We start from the raw sequence: 23,110 nt of genomic DNA, 5'->3' as shown, positions 1-23,110 counted from the left end.
ATACAGATGGGAAAAAAACATTGTCCCCTAAGACAATACTTGACAAAGGCAGCATAGGGGAACCAGATGTTCAGCGCCAAAATATTTGGGCACCAACAGGATAGGGAACCCATACCATTTGCTCTAGCACTTTAATTTCACATGTAAGCCACTTTTGAGTGCTATATTAGTAGGAAAAAATGAAATAAATACTATTTTAAAGCATTCAACTGTACCATTACATGGTTTTTAATAAGGAATTCTACAATGTACAACTATTTAAAGTTTAAGCATGCTCAAGAACTACATTCTTTACATAAAATGTTTGTTAAAAAGTGGTAAATAACAATGAGGCAAGTCTACAAGTTTTCAAGTCCTTCTATAGTCCCCTTCTGCATCTGCCAGTAGTCAGGATACCTGAGGACCCTAACAGGCTTTGAGGACTATTAAGAACTATTCCAACTACCCCCTCTGTGTTTCTGTCCTTTACGATACCTGGAGCTAATCCCTGGCTTCTTGGAGGGAAACACTAAGTAACCTTGTTAGTGTTTTCATTCATTATGGCTAAACTTTAAATACCCTCAAAATGGTTCCCTCTAATACTTGAATATAGCTGAAATACAGTAAAACAAATCCATGGAATACAATGAACAGCAGAAGGAAAACACAGACCAACAATGCAATCCAAAGAAGAATTGTACCTTTCTAAGCCCGTTGTACCTTTCTAGAGCCTCTTGTGGCGCAGAGTGGTAAGGCAGCAGGCATGCAGCCTGAAAACTCTGCCGATGAGGCTGGGAGTTCAATCCCAGCAGCCGGCTCAAGGTTGACTCAGCCTTCCATCCTTCCAAGGTCGGTAAAATGAGTACCCAGCTTGCTGGGGGGTAAACGGTAATGACTGGGGAAGGCACTGGCAAACCACCCCGTATTGAGTCTGCCATGAAAACGCTAGAGGGCGCCACCCCAAGGGTCAGACATGACCCGGTGCTTGCACAGAGGATACCTTTACCTTTACCTTTAAGCCCGTTGTACCTTTCTAGATGGGGAAGAAATGGAGATAGTGACAGATTTTATTTTCCTGGGCTCCAAGATCACTGCAGATAGGGACTGCAGCAAAGAAATTAAAAGATGCTTGCTTCTGGGGAGGAAAGCTATGGCAAATCTAGACAGCATCCTAAAAAGCAGAGACGTCATCCTGCCAACAAAAATGCGTTTAGTCAAGGCTATGGTATTCCCAGTTGTAATGTATGGCTGTGAAAGTTGGACCATAAGGAAGGCCGAGCGTCAAAGAATTGAGGCTTTTGAACTCTGTGCTGGAGAAGACTCTTGTGAGTCCCTTGGACTGCAAGGCGAACAAACCGGTCAGTCCTAGAGGAGATCAGCCCTGGCTGCTCCTTAGAAGGCCAGATCCTGTTCCTCTATAAGATTTTTATTTTTGTTTTCCAAGATTAAAGATAATGAAATACAGGCAATCTACATTGTTAATACAGAAAAAGAAAGGTTATGCTCTTCATTTGATACATTTAGTCCCCCGTTTCAATCCCCTTTTGTAATATTTAAAGATAATACAATGCAAATAATCTACATTATTGATACAGAAAGAAAAAGATTATGCTCTTCGTTTGATACACTTGATACCCCGTTTCAATCCCCTTTTAACTTATTTTCTTAGGTAGATCAGATAAGGGCCCCATTGTTCTTGAAAGGCCTCTTCTCTTCATTTAAGATTATAAGACTCCACATGGCTACAATATTATGGACTTTTACCCAAAGCTTATAAACTTTTTCACGTTTCTACCACATTTTAAAAGAAAAGTCTACTTTGTTACCATCGTTTCAACATTTGTTTGCATAGTTTTTAACAATTTTAACAATCATAAACAATTTATACTTAACGTGATCTTAGAGCCATCCTCATTTCCACTAGGGAAAATAAAAAATAAAAGCCTACTTAGTTGTACGGAAAAAGAAATATATATATATATAGGTTGTTAAGGTTGTAAGCTATATAAGTGTACATTATTAATACAAAAAATGATAAAATAGAGTCTTCATTAGTTTGTAAAATAAAGTCTTCGTTAGTTACATTTACACCTCCTCAGTTAGGTGCCTCCTGTTAGTTATGCTTTAAGTTTAAGCTGAGAGTCAATACAGAAATATGTTAATTCTAATTCAGCTTGCCTATATGGCTACGGAAAAAAAGCAGAAGGAGGAAAAGAATTTCAACCACTGTGTTTCATTTCCGTTCCCCAAGCTTCTTAAGGGGGTCTCATATTGAGGCCTGCCGCATCCTGTTGTTCCCGCTGACCCATGTTCTGTCCAGTTGGCCTTTGGCTTAGAGAGTGCAGTTGTAGTCTTTCTCTCGGAGTATACATCAGTGAGCCTTGAAACAGTTGTACCTCTTGGGCTCCAATATCAGTACAGTTTTTTTCCCAAGAAGCTCCTTTCAATCGATTACTTTCACAGCAGATCCATATATCTTTTGATTGGTTCTTGTATACTGTTGTTTTGGAGTGGCTGTATGTCTTCTTAGGTAAAGGTAAAGGTAAAGGTATCCCCTGTGCAAGCACCGAGTCATGTCTGACCCTTGGGGTGACGCCCTCTAGCGTTTTCATGGCAGACTCAATACGGGGTGGTTTGCCAGTGCCTTCCCCAGTCATGACCGTTTACCCCCCAGCAGCAAGCTGGGTACTCATTTTACCGACCTCGGAAGGATGGAAGGCTGAGTCAACCTTGAGCCGGCTGCTGGGATCGAACTCCCAACCTCATGGGCAAAGCTTTCAGGCGGCTGCCTTACCACTCTGCGCCACAAGAGGCTCTTTCTTCTTAGGTAGGGAGTCCTTATCTAGGCTGCAAAGCTCCGACATCCCCTTTTCTATCTCCAAAGTTTCAAATTTCTCTTCTGCTGGTAATTTTCCACCTTGTTTAGAGCTATCATCAGCCACTGTTATTGATTCATCATTCCTGTTAGAGACTTCTTCCTTGCCGCCCTTGAACTCCTTGAGCATATCTTTAAGCAAGCCATCTGTATATGCTTTCAAATCTTGGGTCTGTTTCTCTAATAAATAAGCAAATTTCTTTAACATGGACATGTTGTAGGCAATTTTGCAAATAACCAATAGAGGTCCTACGGAGTCCTAACAAAGAGCAACAGTCTGTTTTGATATTAAAGCAATGTCTCGTACTGGAACAGAATTCTCGCGAGATCTTCTCACCCACGGCTCTTATCTCTTATCTCCGAAAACCAAAACAAATGCCGTAAGAGCTATTACTAATTAGTTTGAGTTATTTTAAGTCCTTCTTCTACTTAGAAAAGAGAATTGGCCTGCCTCATATCGAGGTGGCTTCAAGCAGAGCCAGAGACGGGGGAAAAGAAAAAACGGGAAAGTACTTGCATCTATGCGTTGATTGATGTCTTAATATCTTGGAGTTTAGCAGATGTCCTCCCCTCAGTTCACAGTTGCAATAAATCGTAGTAGAGGATCAAAGTAGATTCGCTTATCTTCCTGTCTCTCTAGCTTGCTTAAATTAAAGAAAGCAGCTTTCCACGCCGAGAGTTTGTTCCAGAGGAGAAGGTGCCGGGGGAAACCCCACTCACTGTTTATAGGCTCGATCTGATGTCTAACAGATATTTTCACTCCAAAGTTGTGATGAATTGAAAGTCTTGCAGGGAAGTATCCAATTAGCTTTGTAGATTGAGAAGAATGCTGGGAGGGATTGAGGGCAAAAGAAGAAGGGGACGACAGAGAATGAGGTGGCTGGATGGAGTCACTGAAGCAGTAGGTGCAACCTTAAATGGACTCTGGGGAATGGTAGAGGACAGGAAGGCCTGGAGGATCATTGTCCGTGGGTTCATGATGGGTCGGACATTATTATTATTATTATTATTATTATTATTATTATTGTTGTTGTTGTTGTTGTTGTTGTTGTTGTTGTTGTTGTTGTTGTTGTTGTTATTTAATTTTTAGACCACCCTTCTCCCAATAGGTCTCAGGGCGGTTTACAACATAAATAGTTAAAACACAATAAAATCCCCATAAAAACCCCAATTAAAAGTTACATATAACATATCACATAACATATAGCGGTCACAATTCTGATCTTAGTTCAGCCTGGTGGAGAGAATAATGTTCAGAAGAGGGTGGCACCAGTACAATACATCTAACCATTATCTCGGTGTTAGAGATCTCAATATTGGAGGGGATCCTCTGATGGATTAGTGGGAGAGCTGCCCTGGCCTCAACCATATGCCTGGCGGAAGAGCTCCGTCTTACAGGCCCTGCGGAAAGCTGGTAGATCCTGCAGGGCCCTTAGCTCTTCTGGGAGCTCGTTCCACCAGGTTGGGGCCAGGACTGAAAAGGCCCTGGCCCGGGTCGAGGCCAGGCGAACATCCCGTGGGCCCGGGACAACCAGTAAATTCATACCCGCAGAGCGGAGTGCCCTGCGGGGGGGCATAAGCAACCAAGCGGTCCCGCAGGTAGACGGGACCCAGGCCACGTATAGCCTTAAAGGTCAATACCAATACCTTGAATCTGATTCGGAAACAGACTGGTAACCAGTGCAGATGACGAAGCACCGGCTGAATGTGGGCCCTCAAAGGTGTTCTAGTGAGGACCCTGGCAGCCGCATTTTGGACCAGCTGTAACTTCCGAGTCAAAGACAGGGGAAGGCCCGCGTAGAGCGAGTTACAGAAGTCTAATCTGGAAGTGACCGTTGCATGGATCACTGTGGCCAGGTGTTCTGAGGACAGGTAGGGCGCTAGTAGCCGGGCTTGGCGAAGATGGAAAAATGCCGTCCGAGCTACATTGGTGACCTGAGCCTCCATAGAGAGGGAGGCATCAAATGTCACTCCCAAATTCCTGGCAACTGGTGCAGGTGTTAATTGCACCCCATTCAGGCATGGGAGGCGCGCTTCCTGGTCCTGCCCTCTTCTGCCCAGCCACAGGACCTCCGTCTTGGAGGGGTTGAGTTTCAGGCGACTCTGCCTGAGCCATCCAGCTACCGCTTCCAAACAGCTGGCAAATGTATCTGGGGTGGAGTCCGGCCGGTCGTCCATTAGGAAGTAGAGCTGGGTGTCATCCGCATATTGGTGGCAACCCAGCCCATAGCCCCGGACCAGCTGGGCTAGAGGGCGCATATAGATGTTAAAAAGTGTGGGAGAGAGTATCGCCCCCTGCGGAACCCCACAAGGGAGCTCACAAGGGCTCGACATACTCTCCCCCATCGCAACCCTCTGCGTCCGGTTCTGGAGGAAGGAGACCAGCCATTGAAGTGCAGTCCCCCTTATTCCAGCTCCGGCGAGGCGGTGTACCAATAACTCGTGGTCGACCACATCAAATGCGGCCGACAGGTCTAGAAGCATGAGAATGGCGGAGCCGCCCCGATCCAGCTGGCGCCGGATATCATCCATGAGGGCGACCAGCACGGTCTCCACCCCGTGGCCAGGGCGGAAGCCAGACTGGTATGGGTCAAGGGCCGAAGTTTCATCCAAGAAACCTAGGAGTTGGTCCGCTGCGGCCCGCTCTATCACCTTACCCAGAAACGCCAAATGCGAAACTGGGCGGTAACTGGCGGGGTTCCGCGGGTCCAATGATGGCTTTTTCAGTAAGGGGCGTACCACTGCTTCCTTGAGCCCCTTGGGAAACTCTCCAGATGTTAAGGAGAGGTTGACAATCTCCCTCAAGGGGCCTCCTATCCGCTGGTCGCCCGATTTGAGCAACCAGGACGGACAGGGATCCAAGGGGCAAGTGGTCGCCCTCACTGAACCCAGTAACTTGTCCACTTCGGTTACAGAGAGCCGCCTGAAGCCATCAAACACTAACCCCCTTGACGGCCACGGAGCTTCCAGTTCACTAACTGTATCAATCGTGGCAGGTAGGTCACGGGGGAGCGACAGGACTTTGTCCGCAAAATAGCTCGATAATGCCACACAGCTCAATTCCAATTGCCTTATCGTTTGTCGCCCTTCTTCCAGGGCGGTAAGTGATCTAATTACCTTAAATAATTGTGCTGGGCGAGAGCTTGCGGACGCGATTTCTGCGGCGTAGAAGTCTCGTTTCGCCGCTTTCACCGCATTCTCATACGCCTTCATAAGTGTGCGATGAGATGTCCTTGTAGCTTCGTCACGAGTCTTCCTCCACACTCGCTCAAACCGTCTCACTTCCTTCTTCCTCTCCCGAAGCTCCTGGGAATACCATGGAGCCTGTTTGAGGCGAAGGCGGAGAGGGCGCCTAGGAGCAATCTTGTCAATGGTGGCCGTAAGGCGGGACTGCCAGTCCTCCACCAAGGCCGTCAACGAGGTGCCGGAGGGCATCGGGTCCCGCAGGGCATTCAGGAATCTCTCAGATTCCATGAGTCTCCGCGGGCGGACTAGAATACGTCCGTCACCCAAACGGAGAGGGGGTGGTATCCTCAGTCGAGCCTTCAGGGCATGGTGGTCTGACCATGGAACGATGTTATTCGCCACCAGATCTACCGCTATACCTGCACCAAAGATCAAATCGAGGGTGTGACCAGCCTGATGGGTGGGACCAGCAACAATCTGCGAGAACCCTAGTGTCTCCATGGCTGACACTAGATCCAGGCCAAGTCCTGAAGACGGTGCATCCGCATGAACGTTGAAGTCCCCCAAAACTAAAAGTTTTGGGTACTGCAACGTCCAGGCAGCCACCGCCTCCAGCAGGCCTGGCAGGGAATTGGGCGGGGCAGTGGGTGATCGATACACCAACCAGATCGCCACGTTCTCGACCGATTCCCACCCAAGACCGACACACTCAATCCCCGGAATCGTTGGCGCAGGGAGAGCCCTGAAGGAGAAGGTCTCTCTGACCAGAATTGCCACCCCCCTCCCCTCCCATGGAGCCGGGGTTGATGCAGGACGGAAAACCCAGGCGGTGCCAGATCTTTCAAGGCGACGGTCTCGCCTTCACGCACCCAGCTTTCCGTCACGCAAGCCAGGTCAGTCTCATGCCTTACGAAGTAATCCCGCAGGGTTGAGGACTTGTTGTTTATTGACCTGGCATTGCATAGGATCAACACCGGTTCCACCCTAGCCCTCTCCCCCATGAACCTGGGGATGGGACGAAGATTTGAAGGGCAACGTCCATATCGACCAGGCCACCGTCCGTGGGAATTCCACGGTCAGGGCCTTCTTGGACCTATGTACGTCGTTGCCCCCCTATTATTGAATCTCCTCCCACCGCTATGGACATGAATTTGCACCTAAGAACAACAATATCCATTGACTTAAATGAAATTTGAAATGTGTGACTGTTTAGGACGGCACTGTAAATCAAGCCGGAACACAATTATAAAGCAGCAGTAGATCAGAATAAAAATAGTTTTTTTTTAAAGTACCATAAATGGGTGTTAACCTGATGCCTAAGGATCAGTAGATTCAGCATCAAGGAATTACAGGAAGTGTCTTCCATAACTGGAATGCCACAACACAGGAGTTTTCCTTAATGGTTTCCCAAGTCATCTTAGAAGATGTGGAACAGGCCAGAGATGCTGACAGTATCTCCACAAAGCAGTATGTGTGTATCTTATTATTGTTGTAGAATATCATCTACGAGAGTAGAATATAATGGTTATAATGTGGTTGGGGTATGCTTTGAATGATTATTGGGAAGGCACTCAGCTTTTGACTGCTATTGGAACCATTAAGAAGGGTTAATAGATTTCTCAGTTAATGCACCCACATTTTTTAAAAACAAAAAGCTTTATATGAGTTCAAAATATTAAAGAAGGCAATGCTGCTGATGGACTATTGTGTATGACACTATTAGAGTTATTCTTGGCTCTTGTTTTGTATTACTCATATAAAAAGATTCTCTAAAAAGAAGTTATTCATAAAGGAAAATGTGTATGTGTCATACAGAAATGTAGAATTGCCCATAATACATTTATCACAGATGCAAAGAGGATGAATTAATACAATCATGTATAATGCCATGAAACTAGGCCAATTAAAAGTTTGTAGCAGACAATATGAATTGAAGCCTGAAAATTGATTCTGTGTTATTGCTATGGAGGATAATGGCAGGAATCTAAGTATTCATCTTGTAAGCATTCATCTTACAAGTATTCAGCTATTTTCTATTAAGAATGTGAAGACGACAAAAAAAGCAGTTTCTATAGGCATTCATATTATCCAGAATTAGTTTTAGTGAATTGCTGATTTATGATGATGATGATTTTACTTTATTGATTAAGTATTTTGAGTGAATGGTGTTTGCATTTTCTTTTCTTTTTTTTTTTTTACCGTCCAGGGAAAACAAAAATATCTCAAGGAGCTTCAGCACACAGATTGCTATGAAATGTTTCAGGCACAAGTTTGTGTAGTAGTTAAGAGTGTGGACTTCTAATCTGGCAAGCCAGATTTGATTCTGCACTCCCCCACGTGCAAACAGCTGGGTAACCTTGGGCTTGCCACAGCACTGATAAAGCTGTTCTGACCGAGCAGTAATATCAGGGCTCTCTCAGCCTCACCCGCCTCACAGGGTGTCTGTTGTGGGGAGAGGAAAAGGAAAGTGAATGTAAGTCGCTCTGAGACTCCTTTGGGTAGAGAAAAGGGGCATACAAGAACCACTTCTTCGTCTTCTCTGTCGTCTTCTTCTGTTCTTTCCAGAACAGACTACCTTTGTGGTGTGTCAGTTTTCTTTCTCTGTTGTTTGGTGTGATTTTTTTTTTGATAATCTGAAATTCAGACCTGCTAATACCAAGCATAATTTATATGTACTTCATAATAATAACATGATTGTTTTTGTCCAGGGGGCGCAGCACTGGATCTAAAAGCTTGTCCTCCAAAACCATTCCGGTGGATTCTTGATATGACATGGTTGAATCTGGTGGAATTGAGCAAACTACCACAGTTTTCTGAAATCATGAATCAGGTGTCAATATTATTGTAATTATTTATATTCCATATATTTTCATTGTTAGATCCTGCTGGTTTAGATCAAGGGTCCCCAAACATTTTGAGCCTTAAGGCACCTTTGAAGTTCTGACACAGGGTGGTCAATGCAACCTTAAAATGGCTGCTACAAAATGAATAATTTTTCAAAATTTCAGGCAGAAGCTCTATAAAAAGGATGCTTTTAAACTGATCATATGTTACTTTCAGTCCCTCAATGAAGTTCCTTGTGCTGTGGCAAGAGCTACTGACCAGGCAATTAAAAAGAAAATCCCTGTATAGTCAATCTGAACCGCTGCAGGCCAGAGCAACATGTGGCCTTGCCCACTTTCTTAAAACACTTGACAAACCCCAGGAAAGGTGTTAGCAGGCACCAGGAAGCCCACAGAGTCCATACCAGGGACCACTAGATTAGATAATGTTTAGATAATCTAAATCAATCTTACTTAACTTTTTTTTTACCATTGAGAAACCCTTGAAACATTCATGAGGCTTTGGGGAACTCCAGAAGTGGCACAATTTAGCAGAATATGGTTGAAGAGCATAGCTGTGTACATGCCCACCGGGCGCCTCTCTCCTTCCCACCCCATCCAAGCCCATCATTGGCCTTGGTGAGGCAGGTCAATATGACCATATATGAATACTACCCGAGAAATATAAAAATTAATTAACTCTCACTTATTGGGGAAACCCAGGGCTGTCAATAAACCCCAGGGATTCATGAAACCCAGGTTGAGAAAGCCTGATTTAGATAGAGTCATTATGTCAAGTTTATATATTTCTATGTCTTAATGTTGTACTATCTTCCTTCCACAAAGACATGTGAAAATAAGAACCACATAGCTGCTAGAATATTTTCCAGTTGTAGGTAAAATATAACCAAGGTGGTACTACCTGAAATTTATCAGACTTTGAAATGGGAAAATGATCACCTACTACTTTGGTCCATATTTAGATTTGTCGTAATGAGAAGGGATGGAAAAGTTGGTTTGATAAGGATGCTCCAGAGGAAGAAGTTATTCCTGATGGATATAATGACTCTCTAGATACTTGTCGTAAACTTTTGCTTATCAGGTGAGAAATCTTGTTTCTATATTTCTGTTTTGAATTAAGTTATGTGTCCCTCTTTAAGTGTATTGTATTTTAATACTTCTGTATGCTACATATTTTTACCATGTCAGTTTGTATCTAATACTTACATATACTGTACATTTTCCCCATATCAGTATGTATCTGAACCTGACACTCATATGAATCATTAGACCCAAATAATTTAGATAGGGGATACTCTTCTGAAGACCTGTGTGATTCTCCTGGTTTGTAGAAAAAATAGGAAAAAAAGAGGTGGGGTTTAAATCACATCAAGAGAAGTACGTTTTCTGTAATTGTGCAGACAATATACAGGAGCATTCTCCATTGGGTGAGAGAGCTCAGATGAGGGAGGGAGAGTAAGACCTGCCACCACCCTAGCTGAAAAGGCAAGGTGGGGGGACAGAGCCACCGCTACTAATGTATGAATAAGGTAAACAAGGAAAAGCAGGAGCTACCATTGTGCAAGCCAGTCAGCCAGCTAGGCAAAACATCCCAGCATAGAGGAATGAGAGCCTGCATTGCTGGTGCTAGAAGTGGGTGGGTGGGTGGGTGGGTGGGGAGGAGCAGCAGCCACCACCTCCTCATGAACCAGGTATGCAGAGGCAGCAGCATTGCAAGTGGGGGGAGGAGGAGAAGCCACTGCTACCCCCCAAACACACACACACACTGCAACAGCAACAGCCGCTGTCATGCAAGGCAGAACAGCTGGCAAGTGGCCAGCTGAGTAATCAAGACTGAGGATTATGGCATTTCCTTCCCCCTATAATATTTTTACAAACCTGAGAAATTCCCCAGGTTTGCAGAAAAATCTGAACTTAAAAAATGACATGGGGGTATAAGCCTCCACAAAATAATCAAAGCAAAACTTGTGGCTTTAAGATATGACCATCCCTTGAGATTTTACAGGCTGTTGTGGTCCTTGCGAGGCACAACAATATTGCCACCATTCATCTGTCTGCCTCTATCATTGTCCCTTGCCAGCAGGTGGAGTCTTTTTAGTTTCATCTCACTTATCCCTGATTATGAGTACTTGTCTTTCATCCCACGTTGTTTAATTGAATTATTTTATAACTTAAAAAATATTTTTAATTATTCAAATTTTTAAAGAATTTTTAAAGAAATGTTTGCTGCCTTTTGGACCCTGATTTGGTAGAAGGGCAGCATAAAATGTTTTAAATAGATAAATATAAGGTTGGGTATAAATTAAATGAATAAATAATGAAGAAAGTTGTAGGGAGGGCACTTTGGGTGGTGAGTGAGATGAGAGAAGGAAGCAGGGAAAGGGGGCTAAGCTATGGGGGTTGCCAGAAGGAGGGAAAGAAATATTGTGGGGAGTAGGATACACTGGAAAATGAGCTGCCCCCTGAAAATTGTTTCCAAAGTCTTGAAATTATTCAACATAAAGGAAAGCTGCTCTTAATATGAAGTTATATGTTTGTTTCTAGGTCTTGGTGTCCAGATCGCACACTTTCTCAAGCCAGGAAGTACATTGCAGATTCATTGAATGAGAAATATACAGAGCCAGTCATTTTAAATTTAGAAAAAACTTGGGAGGAAAGTGATAGACGAACACCACTCATCTGCTTTTTATCAATGGGATCTGACCCAACTCTTCAGATTGATGCCTTGGCCAGGAAAATTAGACTGGGTACAATTAAATTCATCACAGAAAACTGTTTTGCTAAATTTTCCTTGTTATTAAGCATTCATGTGTAACTAGCATTTTTCTTACCTTTATAGGACCTTCAGTATTATGCATTAGTTTTTTAGTCTTTAGCCTGTATTGGATTTAACTAGAGGATAATCAACTAAGGGTCTTGTTACACTGTCTTTATGAAATGTGAGTTGTACTGGTAACCTGACTTGCATTACAAATCTGACACAGGACTCAGCTTAAAACAATGTGTGTGTGTGTGTGTGTGGGGGGGGGGAGGTAGGATCGGCTTAATAGCTGAGCGGATTCAGGTTTCTCTCCCTTCCATCCTGCTGTACCTTTGTCAGAAAAGAAAAATGGCTGGGGCAGTGGTTTGTCTGGCTGCCAGTTCCATGTGTCTGCTCAGGATATGCAGGCAGATAAGTGAAACTGGCAGCAGGATGAGCCACCACCCTCACTGGCCATTTTTTGTCTGGTGAAGGAGGGAAGGTTGAATTTGCTTATTACACCCCCCACCCCCAACAGACTATTTTAAAGGTCCTAGGTCATACATGAGATACGAGTTGAGCAGGGAGGACCCACATCCCAATTCCTAAGTACTACAAAAAACTTCTAACTACAAGATCAGTTTAGTAGTGACACATAAGGGAGAGTGTGGAATCTGTTTCTTTGGTAGTAATGTGAAAAAAAGACCAGGAGCACAAACACCTGAAAATGGTTATGCAGACAGCTGTCTGGCTGAGATGCCCTCTCTGAGCCAGTTACTTTCAGTTTTCAGGCAAATGTATGATTGCATAATTTCTATGTGACTTAAATCCACAATTTGCCTCAATGCCCTGTGGGAAAGAGCGGATTTGATTCTTCAGTTCCCTCTCAGTTTCACTGTTTGCAAGGCAAGATCGCTGATTCCAAATCATGAAACCATCTGGAGGTTGAAGAGTTAAAGCTCCTGTCCTTCTACAAAGCCCCAAGCTAATGAAAAATCCTTTCAGTGATCAGCAGAATTATGAATAAGTGTCCTCTTAGATAATTTTCAGGGGGCAGATATTACCCTTTATTTTTCATTTAACGATGTTGTTGTTGGTATCCTAAGAAATTTATGCTGGCAAAAAGTCACATCATAATAATATATTGGGTAGGATTCAGAGTACTGCCAAGCTGGTGGAGCAGGATGTCCTCCCCATCTTCTCCACTTCTACTGCAGCACAAAATTCTGTTCCTTGAGTTCAAGGAAACCCCAGGCACAATGTGGGGGGAGGGCAAAGGGGAGTAGGGAGGGAGGTGGGGGGGGGAAGTAATCAGTGAAAATCACCCTCCATCACCAATGGAAATGCTATGTTATTGTAATGGCACCTTCAGATCCAACTTATTAAGAGTAAAATGCAGGTACATTTTATTACTGAGCAGAAAACAAAACAATTGATAATACAAATGAATGCAAGAGACATAGAAAAATATAACCCTGAAAATCTGATAATAAACACAAAAGTCCTTTTTGTCAGTGGCGAATCAAATCACAGAACTGAAAAATTGAATTAACAAAGAAAACTCTTGATCCTTTTTAAAAAGTTACTTGTAGCTGAGGAAGCTGATACTCCTGTTCTTATTGCCATAATGGCATTTCATTTGTTACAGAAAACAGAGCTATCTCTATGGGTCAGGGACAAGAAGTTCACGCACGCAAACTAATACAGATGTCAATGGTACAGGTATGTGCATTATCTACAATCCTGGGAAATACCCAGGTCTGATCTTGAAGTTAGCAATCCCATCTTTCATAGTAAGATCATCACACCAAAGACATGCATTTGGAAGTGCCACAGATTTGAATAGATCTTATAAACACCTGTAACTGCTACCCTAGGTTTGAGCACAAGAAACAGAAAGTAAGGTTCGCTGCACTCAGTCACTGACTTACTTCCAAGTAATGTTTATAGGCTGGAAAGGTTAATACAGCTTAGCTCCATAGCATAGCTGATTTTTTCATTTCATCTTTCAATATTCAGATATAAAAGATAAGATATATTTGCTTACTCTGAAGAGCAAAATTCTTTGATGATTTCTTTAGAAATGATGCATTATTTCAGGGGATCAAAGCTTGTTGAAATTGCCCTTTTATAATTTCTGTAACTACCACTAGATGTCAGTACTACTTTACTTACTCAGTGGACAGAGACTTGCTGTTCACATTTTTCTATGCAAATACATGTTTATTCTTGGTCAATATAACAATTTTAAAGTAGCTATGAGAGAGAAATGCTGCAATAAAATAGTACAACTTGCTCCAAATGGTATTTTCATATGTATTTATATTTATGTATAATTGTATTTTATTTCCATCCCATCTCTTGAGACTTTGGGACTTCATTATAATAAAATACACATATAAAATAATATATGGATAAAATATGGAAAATTATAATATATCTTAAATACAGTTAAAATCTAAAACATGTGGTCATTAAATTGCATTATCCTGGAAGGTATACGCATTGTTGACTGGATTATTGTTGGATGCAGGGTGGCTGGGTGCTGCTTCAGAACTGCCATCTAGGTCTAGAGTTCATGGAAGAGCTTTTGGAAACATTGCTGACTGCTGACATTCCTGATGACAGCTTTCGTGTTTGGATAACCACTGAACCACACGATAAGTTTCCAATTACTTTGCTGCAGGTTAGACCTAGTATATTCAGCGGGATTTAGATAAACTAAATGGAAAACAGAAGTAAAAATATTGTCTGCACTGAAATGTGGAAGCAAATGAAGAATGTCTTAATGTTTCCTCAGGTGAGGAACAATGAAGTATGGGTTGTCTACTGAATGAAAGGGGATTTCACTTATTCCAGAGAAAAACAAGCTTCCTATAGCAAGGTTCTGCTGCTTTCTGACCTAGATAGCCCAGGCATACCTGATCCTATCAGATCCCAGAAACTAAGCTCTGAGATCTGGTTAATATTTGGATGGGAGCCCTCCAAGGATTTGGATGGAGTTCCTCCAAGGAACACGAGGGTTCATGATGGGAAGGGAGGAGATGGCATACAACCTCTGAACGTGTCTTACATAACTGCCAGACATCCTCAGATCTCCTGGGTACACGACATGCACCATATGATAGATAAATAAATAAATAATACATCTACTTGACTTTGCTCCCCTGTTATTGATCAGTGGCAGCTGTTGGAAACCAACTTTTGGGTAGCAGGTTGAGGTGCTGCTGTTTTGGGATGGCATCACCGACATTAGGTTTGTTTTCTGGATTTTCTGAGCATGCAACTGAACATCAAGTCATTGATGTTCTGATTCTATAAGAGGATACATAGTTTTTTGGATTTATTGCATTGTGCTTTAAAAATGGCGAAATCACAACCCGGCTACTGGACAGCCTCAAGATGTTGTCAGCATCATATGGAGGGGGCTGTATATGCCATCAACAGGCCAAGGCTGTCCAGGAACATTGTCCTAATGTGGAAATGGTCTGATTTTTTTCAAATCTTATAACCTATCCTATGAGAAAGAGCCTCTTGTGGCACAAGGTGGTAAGGCAGCAGACATGCAGTCTGAAAGCTCTGCCCATGAGGCTGGGAGTTCAGCAGCCAGCTCAAGGTTGACTCAGCCATCCATCCTTCTGAGGTCGGTAAAATGAGTACCAAGCTTGCTGTGGGGGGGGGGGGTAAACGGTAATGACTGGGGAAGGCACTGGCAAACCACCCCATATTGAGTCTGCCAAGAAAATGCTAGAGGGCATCACCCCAAGGGTCAGACATGACCTGGTGCTTGTATAGGGGATACCTTTACCTTTACCTTTTATCCTATGAGAAAATACTGGGCATGTATTTAAATAAATGTGTATCATCTTATAGAATCAGGGCATCAATGACTTGATGTTCAGTTGCATGCTCAGAAAATTAAACATTGCATATCAAAACAAATATCCTGGCCTCTGATGTTTCTGTAAATGATATAATAGCATTTCATATATATGGAGGCAATGAACTCTATCTTTAGAAACAGCACACATTTTAGGGATGCCTCTTTTGGAGTCAAGTCTGATAAACATATTTTCTTTATATGACAGACTTCAATAAAATTCACAAATGAACCACCCCAGGGTGTCCGCGCAGGACTGAAAAGAACATTTTCCAGTATTAACCAAGATCTGCTTGATATCAGCAATATGCCTATGTGGAAGCCCCTTCTTTATACTGTTGCTTTTCTGCACTCCACTGTTCAGGTAATACATATATACTATGGATTTCACTGTATGTAGAATAGAATATGTCCACTAGGATATATTAAGACTAAACCTGTGTACTTCTACTGTGGCATACAAGCTGTATTTCCAGGGCTTACACTGAAAGTACAATTGTGCTTCAAATGTTTCCAAATTTGGCCTTTCAAGCTTAGTAGTAGCTTTTGTTATGACCGCTGCTAGCAGAGCTGATCTGTCTTTTCCCCTTCTCATTGCTGAGAAACAACAGCAATTTTTCAAACATGAGAAATAGTAACACTGGGGAAAAATAGTTTTAGCCTTTCACTATACTTATATCAAGTTTATCTGCTAAATTCACTGAAAGATCCAAACAAAAGTCCCTTCCTCACAGTGTACGGACAGAATAGCAAGCTTCCTTCTAAAACCAGTGCTGATTATAATAGGTTCAACAGCTAACTGTACATTTTGTAACAACATCTGATATTTAACACTTTACACAGAGATTATTTCAGTAGAGGAAATGTTGCCCTTTATTTACTGTACTCAGAATCTGTATGTGCAGAGGAGTAGAGAGATGTGATTACCTCATGCCTTCCCACTGCACATTAAACACAACCAGTCATAATATGTTCCTCTTTATCGGAAGGTATATTGAGCTACATAAAAGAGAACTGATGAGCAGACCCTTGAATAGGAGGAAGTAAATAGATTGCTTGCTGTTAAATGAGTTGGTATGCAGTAGTGTTTCTCCCAAAATTGTAGTAGCATTGCCTGTATGTTCTGGTTAACACAAGATTTAGCATTAAATAGTCTGCAAAAGTTCAAATTGTTGCTCTAAAAGAGAGATATCAAGCTTTTGCTGCAACTCAGATGCATTTTTCCTTTAATATTAGTTGCTTGCCCATGAACATATAACCCATGTAATCTGTATTACACTGTGGATCAAAGTCACAGTAGAAACCAGTACAACTGTTAGTGTCTAAATGGGATGTTGAATGGCTACACCATACTATTTCTGGTTCTCAAGATATTATGTGTCCTGGCCTTGACCCTGGTGTCCTTTCATTTGTTTCCAGTTGTGTTAGAGTTCCACAAAGTACAGACAAAGATATGTATATAATTAATTCATGCAAAGAATCACTTGTCCCTCTTCTATCAGTGGTACAAGCAAATTTTCATGAAAATGTTTGGACCAACAAATCATTTTAATCAGAAATTTTTGTAATTAGTTAAAACAAATGCATGAAAAGCAATCATACCACTTGTTTTGCATTGTCTTTTTGAAGGAAAGGCGCAAATTTGGTCCTTTGGGCTGGAATATTCCCTATGAATTCAACTCAGCAGACTTCACAGCAAGTGTTCAATTTATACAGAATCATTTGGATGAATGTGACATTAAGAAAGTTAGTAACTGTATACTATATTGTTCCCCAAGTGCCTTACTATGATGGTTAATTCATTTCTAACATCTGCAGTGTATATCTAATAAAGAAAAGATTCAGTTAAACAGTTTCTGCCCGTTGGACAGATGTTTGATTGCCAATGTTAACCAACATTATCTCATATTTAATAAATTGTGCATTTATGGTTTCCTAGGCTCAATTAGGTGAAGTTTAAGATATAGAGAATGACCCACTCCCCAGTGAGTGCAGCTATATGTCCAGAGGAGAATCAGCATAGAACCCAATGGGAATATTTCTTCCCTTACCCTCCTCTCTAGATCTTGACTGGATGTGCAGTTCAGTTTGTCAAGCTTTACTATCAACAGGAAGCCTGAGTGTAACTTTCCTATATTTATTTTATTCATTTATTTATTTATTGGATTGGTTTTATACCCCACCACTCTTGAAAATCGGCTCGCGGTGGGTCATATAAAAGAAAATCCATACAATAAAATTCAATAAAACTCCCATTAAAATGTTATCACAGTACCCAAAAATTTAACTGATGGCAAAAATCCCATGGCCCTCCATAAAACAGGAAGGCCCTTGTGAAGACAGCATGGGGGAAGCAAGATGATCGGTACCAGATGCTCAGATACCAGTGCCAAAAGGGGCCAATATCACCTGCTCTAGCACTAGCCCTGACCGTAAACCTGGCGGAAGAGCTCCATTTTGCAGGCCCTGTGGAAAGCAGGGCACACAGCTCCTCGATCTAGCTGGCACCGGAGATCATCCAATAGGGCAATCAGTACTGTCTCCACCCTGTGGCCAGGACAGAAGCCAGACTGGTATGGGTCGAGGGCTGTTTCTTCCAAGTTTCTTCCAAGAATGCCAGGAACTGGTCCGCAGCAGCCCATTCAACCACCTTACCCAGAAACGTCATATGCACTCAGCTGTTCCTCTTTTCCACAAATCTTGCACCCAAGTTACTCATGACATGAGTTGCTAGCAAGTCAGGACTTGAAGAGAAGAGGAATGGCTAGGTGTACATATGGAAAGCTTACATGGTCCTCATGTTGAAAGTAATGGCCTACTCTGAGGTATGCACGTGATATCATAGGGATATAATACCACTGTATCCCACATTAGTTAGACTGTGTTTGGAATACTGTGTCCAATTTTGGTGCCACAGTTCAAAAGAATATCAACAAGTAGGAATGTTTTTAGAGAAGAGTGACTAGGGCAGAGTCTGCACTTACTTTGTTTATTCCATTGTCAATCCTGTTGAATTCAGATTGCTTTGAACTCGGATCTTCCTCTCCCCCCCCCCCATTGAAACAGGAAAGTCTTCTGCACGTGGTTACGGTAGTTCAGAAGGGGGGGGGAGCCAAGCCTCTTTCTTTCTTTTCTTGAAGGGTGGGGGGAGAGGAGCCAAGCAGGGAGCCTCTTTCTTTTCTTGGAGGGGGGGGGGGAGATGATTGAAAAAGGCAGAGAAGGGAGTAAAAATCCAGGACCTACAGAAGTTGAGAGAAATTAGGGGCTTCTCCTTTAAGGCAAGTTTATTCACATGACCACCTGTGGCTAATCACGGGTCCTCTACCACGGAGGAGAGCCCAGATTCAAAACAGCTTTTAAATATTGAGGGTTAAAAGCACTCTAAGATATCGCACAATAAAGGTAGGGTCACTCCGGATCAATCCTTCTTGCTGCAGAAGGAAATTTTAAGTTGCCCCAAATCCAAATGGAAATTGCATTCTGTGTAGAGGGCAGGGACTGAATCGATCTGGGGTTGGAATAAAAGCTCCGTGCAGTTTACACCTAGGATGGCCAAACGGTTGAAATCCATGCATTACAAGGACCGTTTATGCACTGAAGGTTTCATGCTGGGCTCCAGGCTGGAGTTTTAGTCGTGGCAGGTTGCCCCACCTCTTCCTGCACCCACATGGGGGAGAATTTGGCCTGGTGCACCTCATCCACTCCCTACCTGTGCTCCTGATAAGGGGGTGGGGCAGTGAAGTTCCCAGTGCATAAACGGTCAAGGAGAGGTTGGAAGAGCTGGGTACATGTAGCTTGGAGAAGAGGGGGAGAAGATAACAGTGGCATTCTTTCCTGAGAGTAAGTTCCATTCCATAGGTCTCAGTAGGATTCTGAGTATACATGTTTAGGACAATCCCCTGCCAATCTTTTTCAATTCACCATTTTTTTTTCTAGGGCATATCTTGGAGTACAGTCCGATACATGATTGGAGAGGTGCAGTATGGAGGCAGGGTCACAGATGACTATGATAAGCGTCTTCTTAACTGCTTTGCAAGAGTAAGAAAATGTGATAGAACTGGGACTTTTTAGTAAGAAAACATGTTTCAAATGGAAAATGTTATATTTTCAGTTGAATTATTCTACAGAATCCTGTCAAAAATTTAGGGTTAGATCTCACAGAGAATTTCTGCTCACACAAGAGGTTTTTCACAAGCAGGAACACAAGAAAGTTATCACAAGCAGCACTTGGGATAAGTCAACTTGACTGTATCGAGTCTTGCATTTCCACTTGCACAAGACAGAGCATGAGGAAGCCAGTAACCCACAACCCCCAATAATGACCGATGATAACTTCCAATAATACACAGCAACACAAATTGAAACTCACTGGCTGATCCTACAGTAGCTTTGGTGCAAAATCTTGCACAAACAGAAACATTAAATAAACCTTATAGATGTTGTTGTTGTTAGTTGCGAAGTCGTGTCCGACCCATCGCGACCCCATGGACAAGGATCCTCCTGGGCTTCCTGTCCTCTCCCATTCCCCGGAGTCCCTTTAAGTTCACACCCACTGCTTCAGTGACTCCATCCAGCCACCTCATTCTCTGTCGTCCCCTTCTTCTTTTGCCCTCAATTGCTCCCAGCATTAGGCTGCTCTCCAGGGAGTCCTTCCTTCTCATGAGGTGGCCAAAGTATTTGAGTTTCATCTTCAGGATCTGGCCGTCTAAGGAGCAGTCAGGGCTGATCTCCTAGAGGAATCAGCTGACCAGTTTGTTTACCTTGCAGTCCAAGGGATTCGCAAGAGTCTTCTCCAGCAGCAGAGTTTAAAAGCCTCAATTCTTTGACGCTCGGCCTTCCTTATGGTCCAGCTTTCGTAGCCATACATTGCAACTGGGAATACCATAGCTTTGACTAAACGCACTTTTGTTGGCAGGGTGATGTCTCTGCTTTTTAGGATGCTATCTAGATTTGCCATAGCTTTCCTCCCCAGGAGCAAGCGTCTTTTAATTTCTTTGCTCCCCATTTGCAGTGATCTTGGAGCCCAGGAAAATAAAATCTGTCACTATCTCCATTTCTTTCCCATCTATTTGCCAGGAATTGAGAGGGCCAGATGCCATGATCTTCGTTTTCTTGATGTTGAATTTCAAGCCAACTTTTGTACTCTTTACCCGCATCAACAGGCTCTTTAGTTCCTCTTCACTTTCTGCCATTAGAGTTGTATCATCTTCATATCTGAAGTTGTTGATATTTCTCCCTGCAATCTTGATCCCAATTTGTGACTCCTCTAATCCCGCCTTTCTCATGATGTGCTCCGCATACAAGTTAAATAGGCAAGGCAACAGTATACATCCTTGCCGAACTCCTTTCTCAATTTTGAACCAATCAGTGATTCCATGTTCAGTTCTCACTGTTGCTTCTTGACCTGCATATAAGTTTCTCAAGAGACCAATAAGATGCTCTGGTATTCCCATCTCTTTAAGAACTTGCCACAGTTTGTTGTGCTCCACACAATCAAAGGCTTTAGCATAGTCAATGAAGCAGAAGTAGACATTCTTCTGGAACTCCCTAGCTTTCTCCATGATCCAGTGTATATTGGCAATTTGATCTCTAGTTCCTCTGCCTCTTCAAAATCCTGCCTGTACATCTGGAAGTTCTCGGTCCACATATTGCTGGAGCCTAGCTTGTAAAATTTTGAGCATAACTTTGCTAGCATGAGAAATGAGTGCAATGGTGCGCTAGCTTGAACATTCTTTGGCATTGCCCTTCTTTGGGATTGGAATGTAAACTGACCTTTCCAATCCTGTGGCCATTGTTGAGTTTTCCAAATTTGCTGGCATTTTGAGTGTAGCACTTTTACTGCATTGTCTTTTAAGATTTTGAATAGTTCAACTGGAATGCTGTCACCACCACTAGCTTTATTGTTGCTCAGACTTCCTAAGGCCCATTTGACTTCACATTCCAGTATGTCTGGCTCCAGGTCAGTAACTACCTCATTGTGGTTATCAGGGATGTTAAGCTTGCTCTTGTATAGTTCTTCTGTATAATATTGCCACCTTTTAAAAATTTCTTCTGCTTCTGTGAGGTCCCTACAATTTGGTCCCTTATCATACCCATATTTGCATGAAACGTTCTCTTTATATCTCCAATTTTCTTGAAAAGATCTCTGGTCCTCTCCATTCTATTGTTTTCTTCTATTTGTTTGCACTGCTCATTTAAGAAGGCATTCTTATCTCTTCTATCTTTTCTCTGGAATTCTGCATTCAATTGGGTGTATCTTTATCTTTCTCCCTTGCCTTTCACTTCCCTTCTCTCCTTAGCTATTTGTAAAGCTTCCTCAGACAGCCATTTTGATTTCTTGCATTTCTTTTTCTTTGGGATGGTTTTAGTTGCTACCTCTTGTACAATGTTGCGAACCTCCGTCCATAGTTCTTCAGGCACTCTGTCTATCAGATCTAATTCCTTAAATCTATTTGTCACCTCTACTGTATATTCGTCGGGGATATTATTTAGTTCATAGCTGAATGGCCTAGTGCTTTCCCCTACTTTCTTCAATTTAAGCCTAACCTATTTATAGGTTTGGCTATTTTCTAAAATCAATAGATACAAGTTTTAATATATGCGTAGGTTGCAATTGGCCAACATGACACTTTTCCATGATATTCTTGTCTAAGTAGTAAGCTTTTAGCTCCTTGAATGATTTGGAAAGGATTATTGTTTTTTGTGTTGTTGTCATTTGTTGTAAGAAGGGCTTATTCTCTTCCCACAAGTTATGGCTGCTTCCTTTCATCCTCTTTCCTCTCATCGCCCTCTGAAGAATCAAGCTCCTTGCCACTTTACCATCTTTATTGAAGTCATCTGGAGATAATTAGCAAAATGTTATTACTTTGCCGTTATACAGGATTATGAATGAATCTGTCTTTACTTTGTTCAGGTCTGGTTCAGTGAAAAGATGTTTGAGAACACATTCTGCTTTTACACTGGATACAAAATTCCAGTGTGTAAAACTCTGGATCAGTATCATGAATATATTTCAACTCTTCCTAGTATGGATAGTCCAGAAGTCTTTGGTCTTCATCCAAATGCAGATATAACGTGAGTACATCTAATTCTGTAGCAAAGATGACACTATTCAATTTTTTGAAGTTACACAACGTATGCTTTGAATAACAGTGTACACATTATGAGAAATTTCCAATCTGCATACCATGCTTCATGGTATAAATAAAACAGTAAGGGGGGTTGGGGTGGGCCGAGTCTGGGATTGAAATCCCGGATTGGCCCCTTGCCCCAGGACTGACAACAGAGAGGCCAATCGGAAGGCGCAAAGTGCTTTCCGATTGGCCCCTCTGCCATTCCTCACTGGGACGCGCCAGGTAGGCGGCTGCTGAGGTTTCAGTGTGGGCCTTGGATCAGGTCCACCGTGTTGGAGATGGGGCGGGCAGGGGAGGCTTTGCTGCAGGCCCGCTCTGAGCAGGGAAGTCCCCGGGAGGCGGGGTGGGCGGGGAAGGCTTCAGTGTTGCCCTCAGAGCAGGCCTGCCACATCTCTGATGTGGTGGGCCTGCTCCCGGGGCTGCAGCAACGCAATGAAGTCGCCAGGGGGTGGGGCGGGTGGGGGAGGCTCTCTG

At 42.8% G+C, this 23,110-nt stretch overlaps 1 protein-coding gene across 1 annotated transcript in view; it reads left to right on the top strand.

The window, feature by feature from the left end:
• The window catches only part of DNAH8 (dynein axonemal heavy chain 8), a 201,985-nt gene that overhangs the window by 164,850 nt on the left and 14,025 nt on the right, over positions 1-23,110 (top strand). Inside the window, exons 80-88 of the mRNA XM_077342050.1 lie at positions 8,749-8,870; positions 9,846-9,964; positions 11,428-11,630; positions 13,272-13,345; positions 14,157-14,309; positions 15,712-15,867; positions 17,133-17,249; positions 19,440-19,541; positions 22,417-22,577. Of these exons, the coding sequence (XP_077198165.1) occupies positions 8,749-8,870; positions 9,846-9,964; positions 11,428-11,630; positions 13,272-13,345; positions 14,157-14,309; positions 15,712-15,867; positions 17,133-17,249; positions 19,440-19,541; positions 22,417-22,577 (1,207 nt within the window). The remainder of the gene's footprint in view (positions 1-8,748; positions 8,871-9,845; positions 9,965-11,427; positions 11,631-13,271; positions 13,346-14,156; positions 14,310-15,711; positions 15,868-17,132; positions 17,250-19,439; positions 19,542-22,416; positions 22,578-23,110) is intronic.

This window comes from Paroedura picta, chromosome 1 (genome assembly GCF_049243985.1).
Source record: "Paroedura picta isolate Pp20150507F chromosome 1, Ppicta_v3.0, whole genome shotgun sequence".
In the NCBI taxonomy this organism is placed as follows: domain Eukaryota; kingdom Metazoa; phylum Chordata; class Lepidosauria; order Squamata; family Gekkonidae; genus Paroedura; species Paroedura picta.
This window is presented reverse-complemented; position numbering and strand designations above follow the sequence as displayed.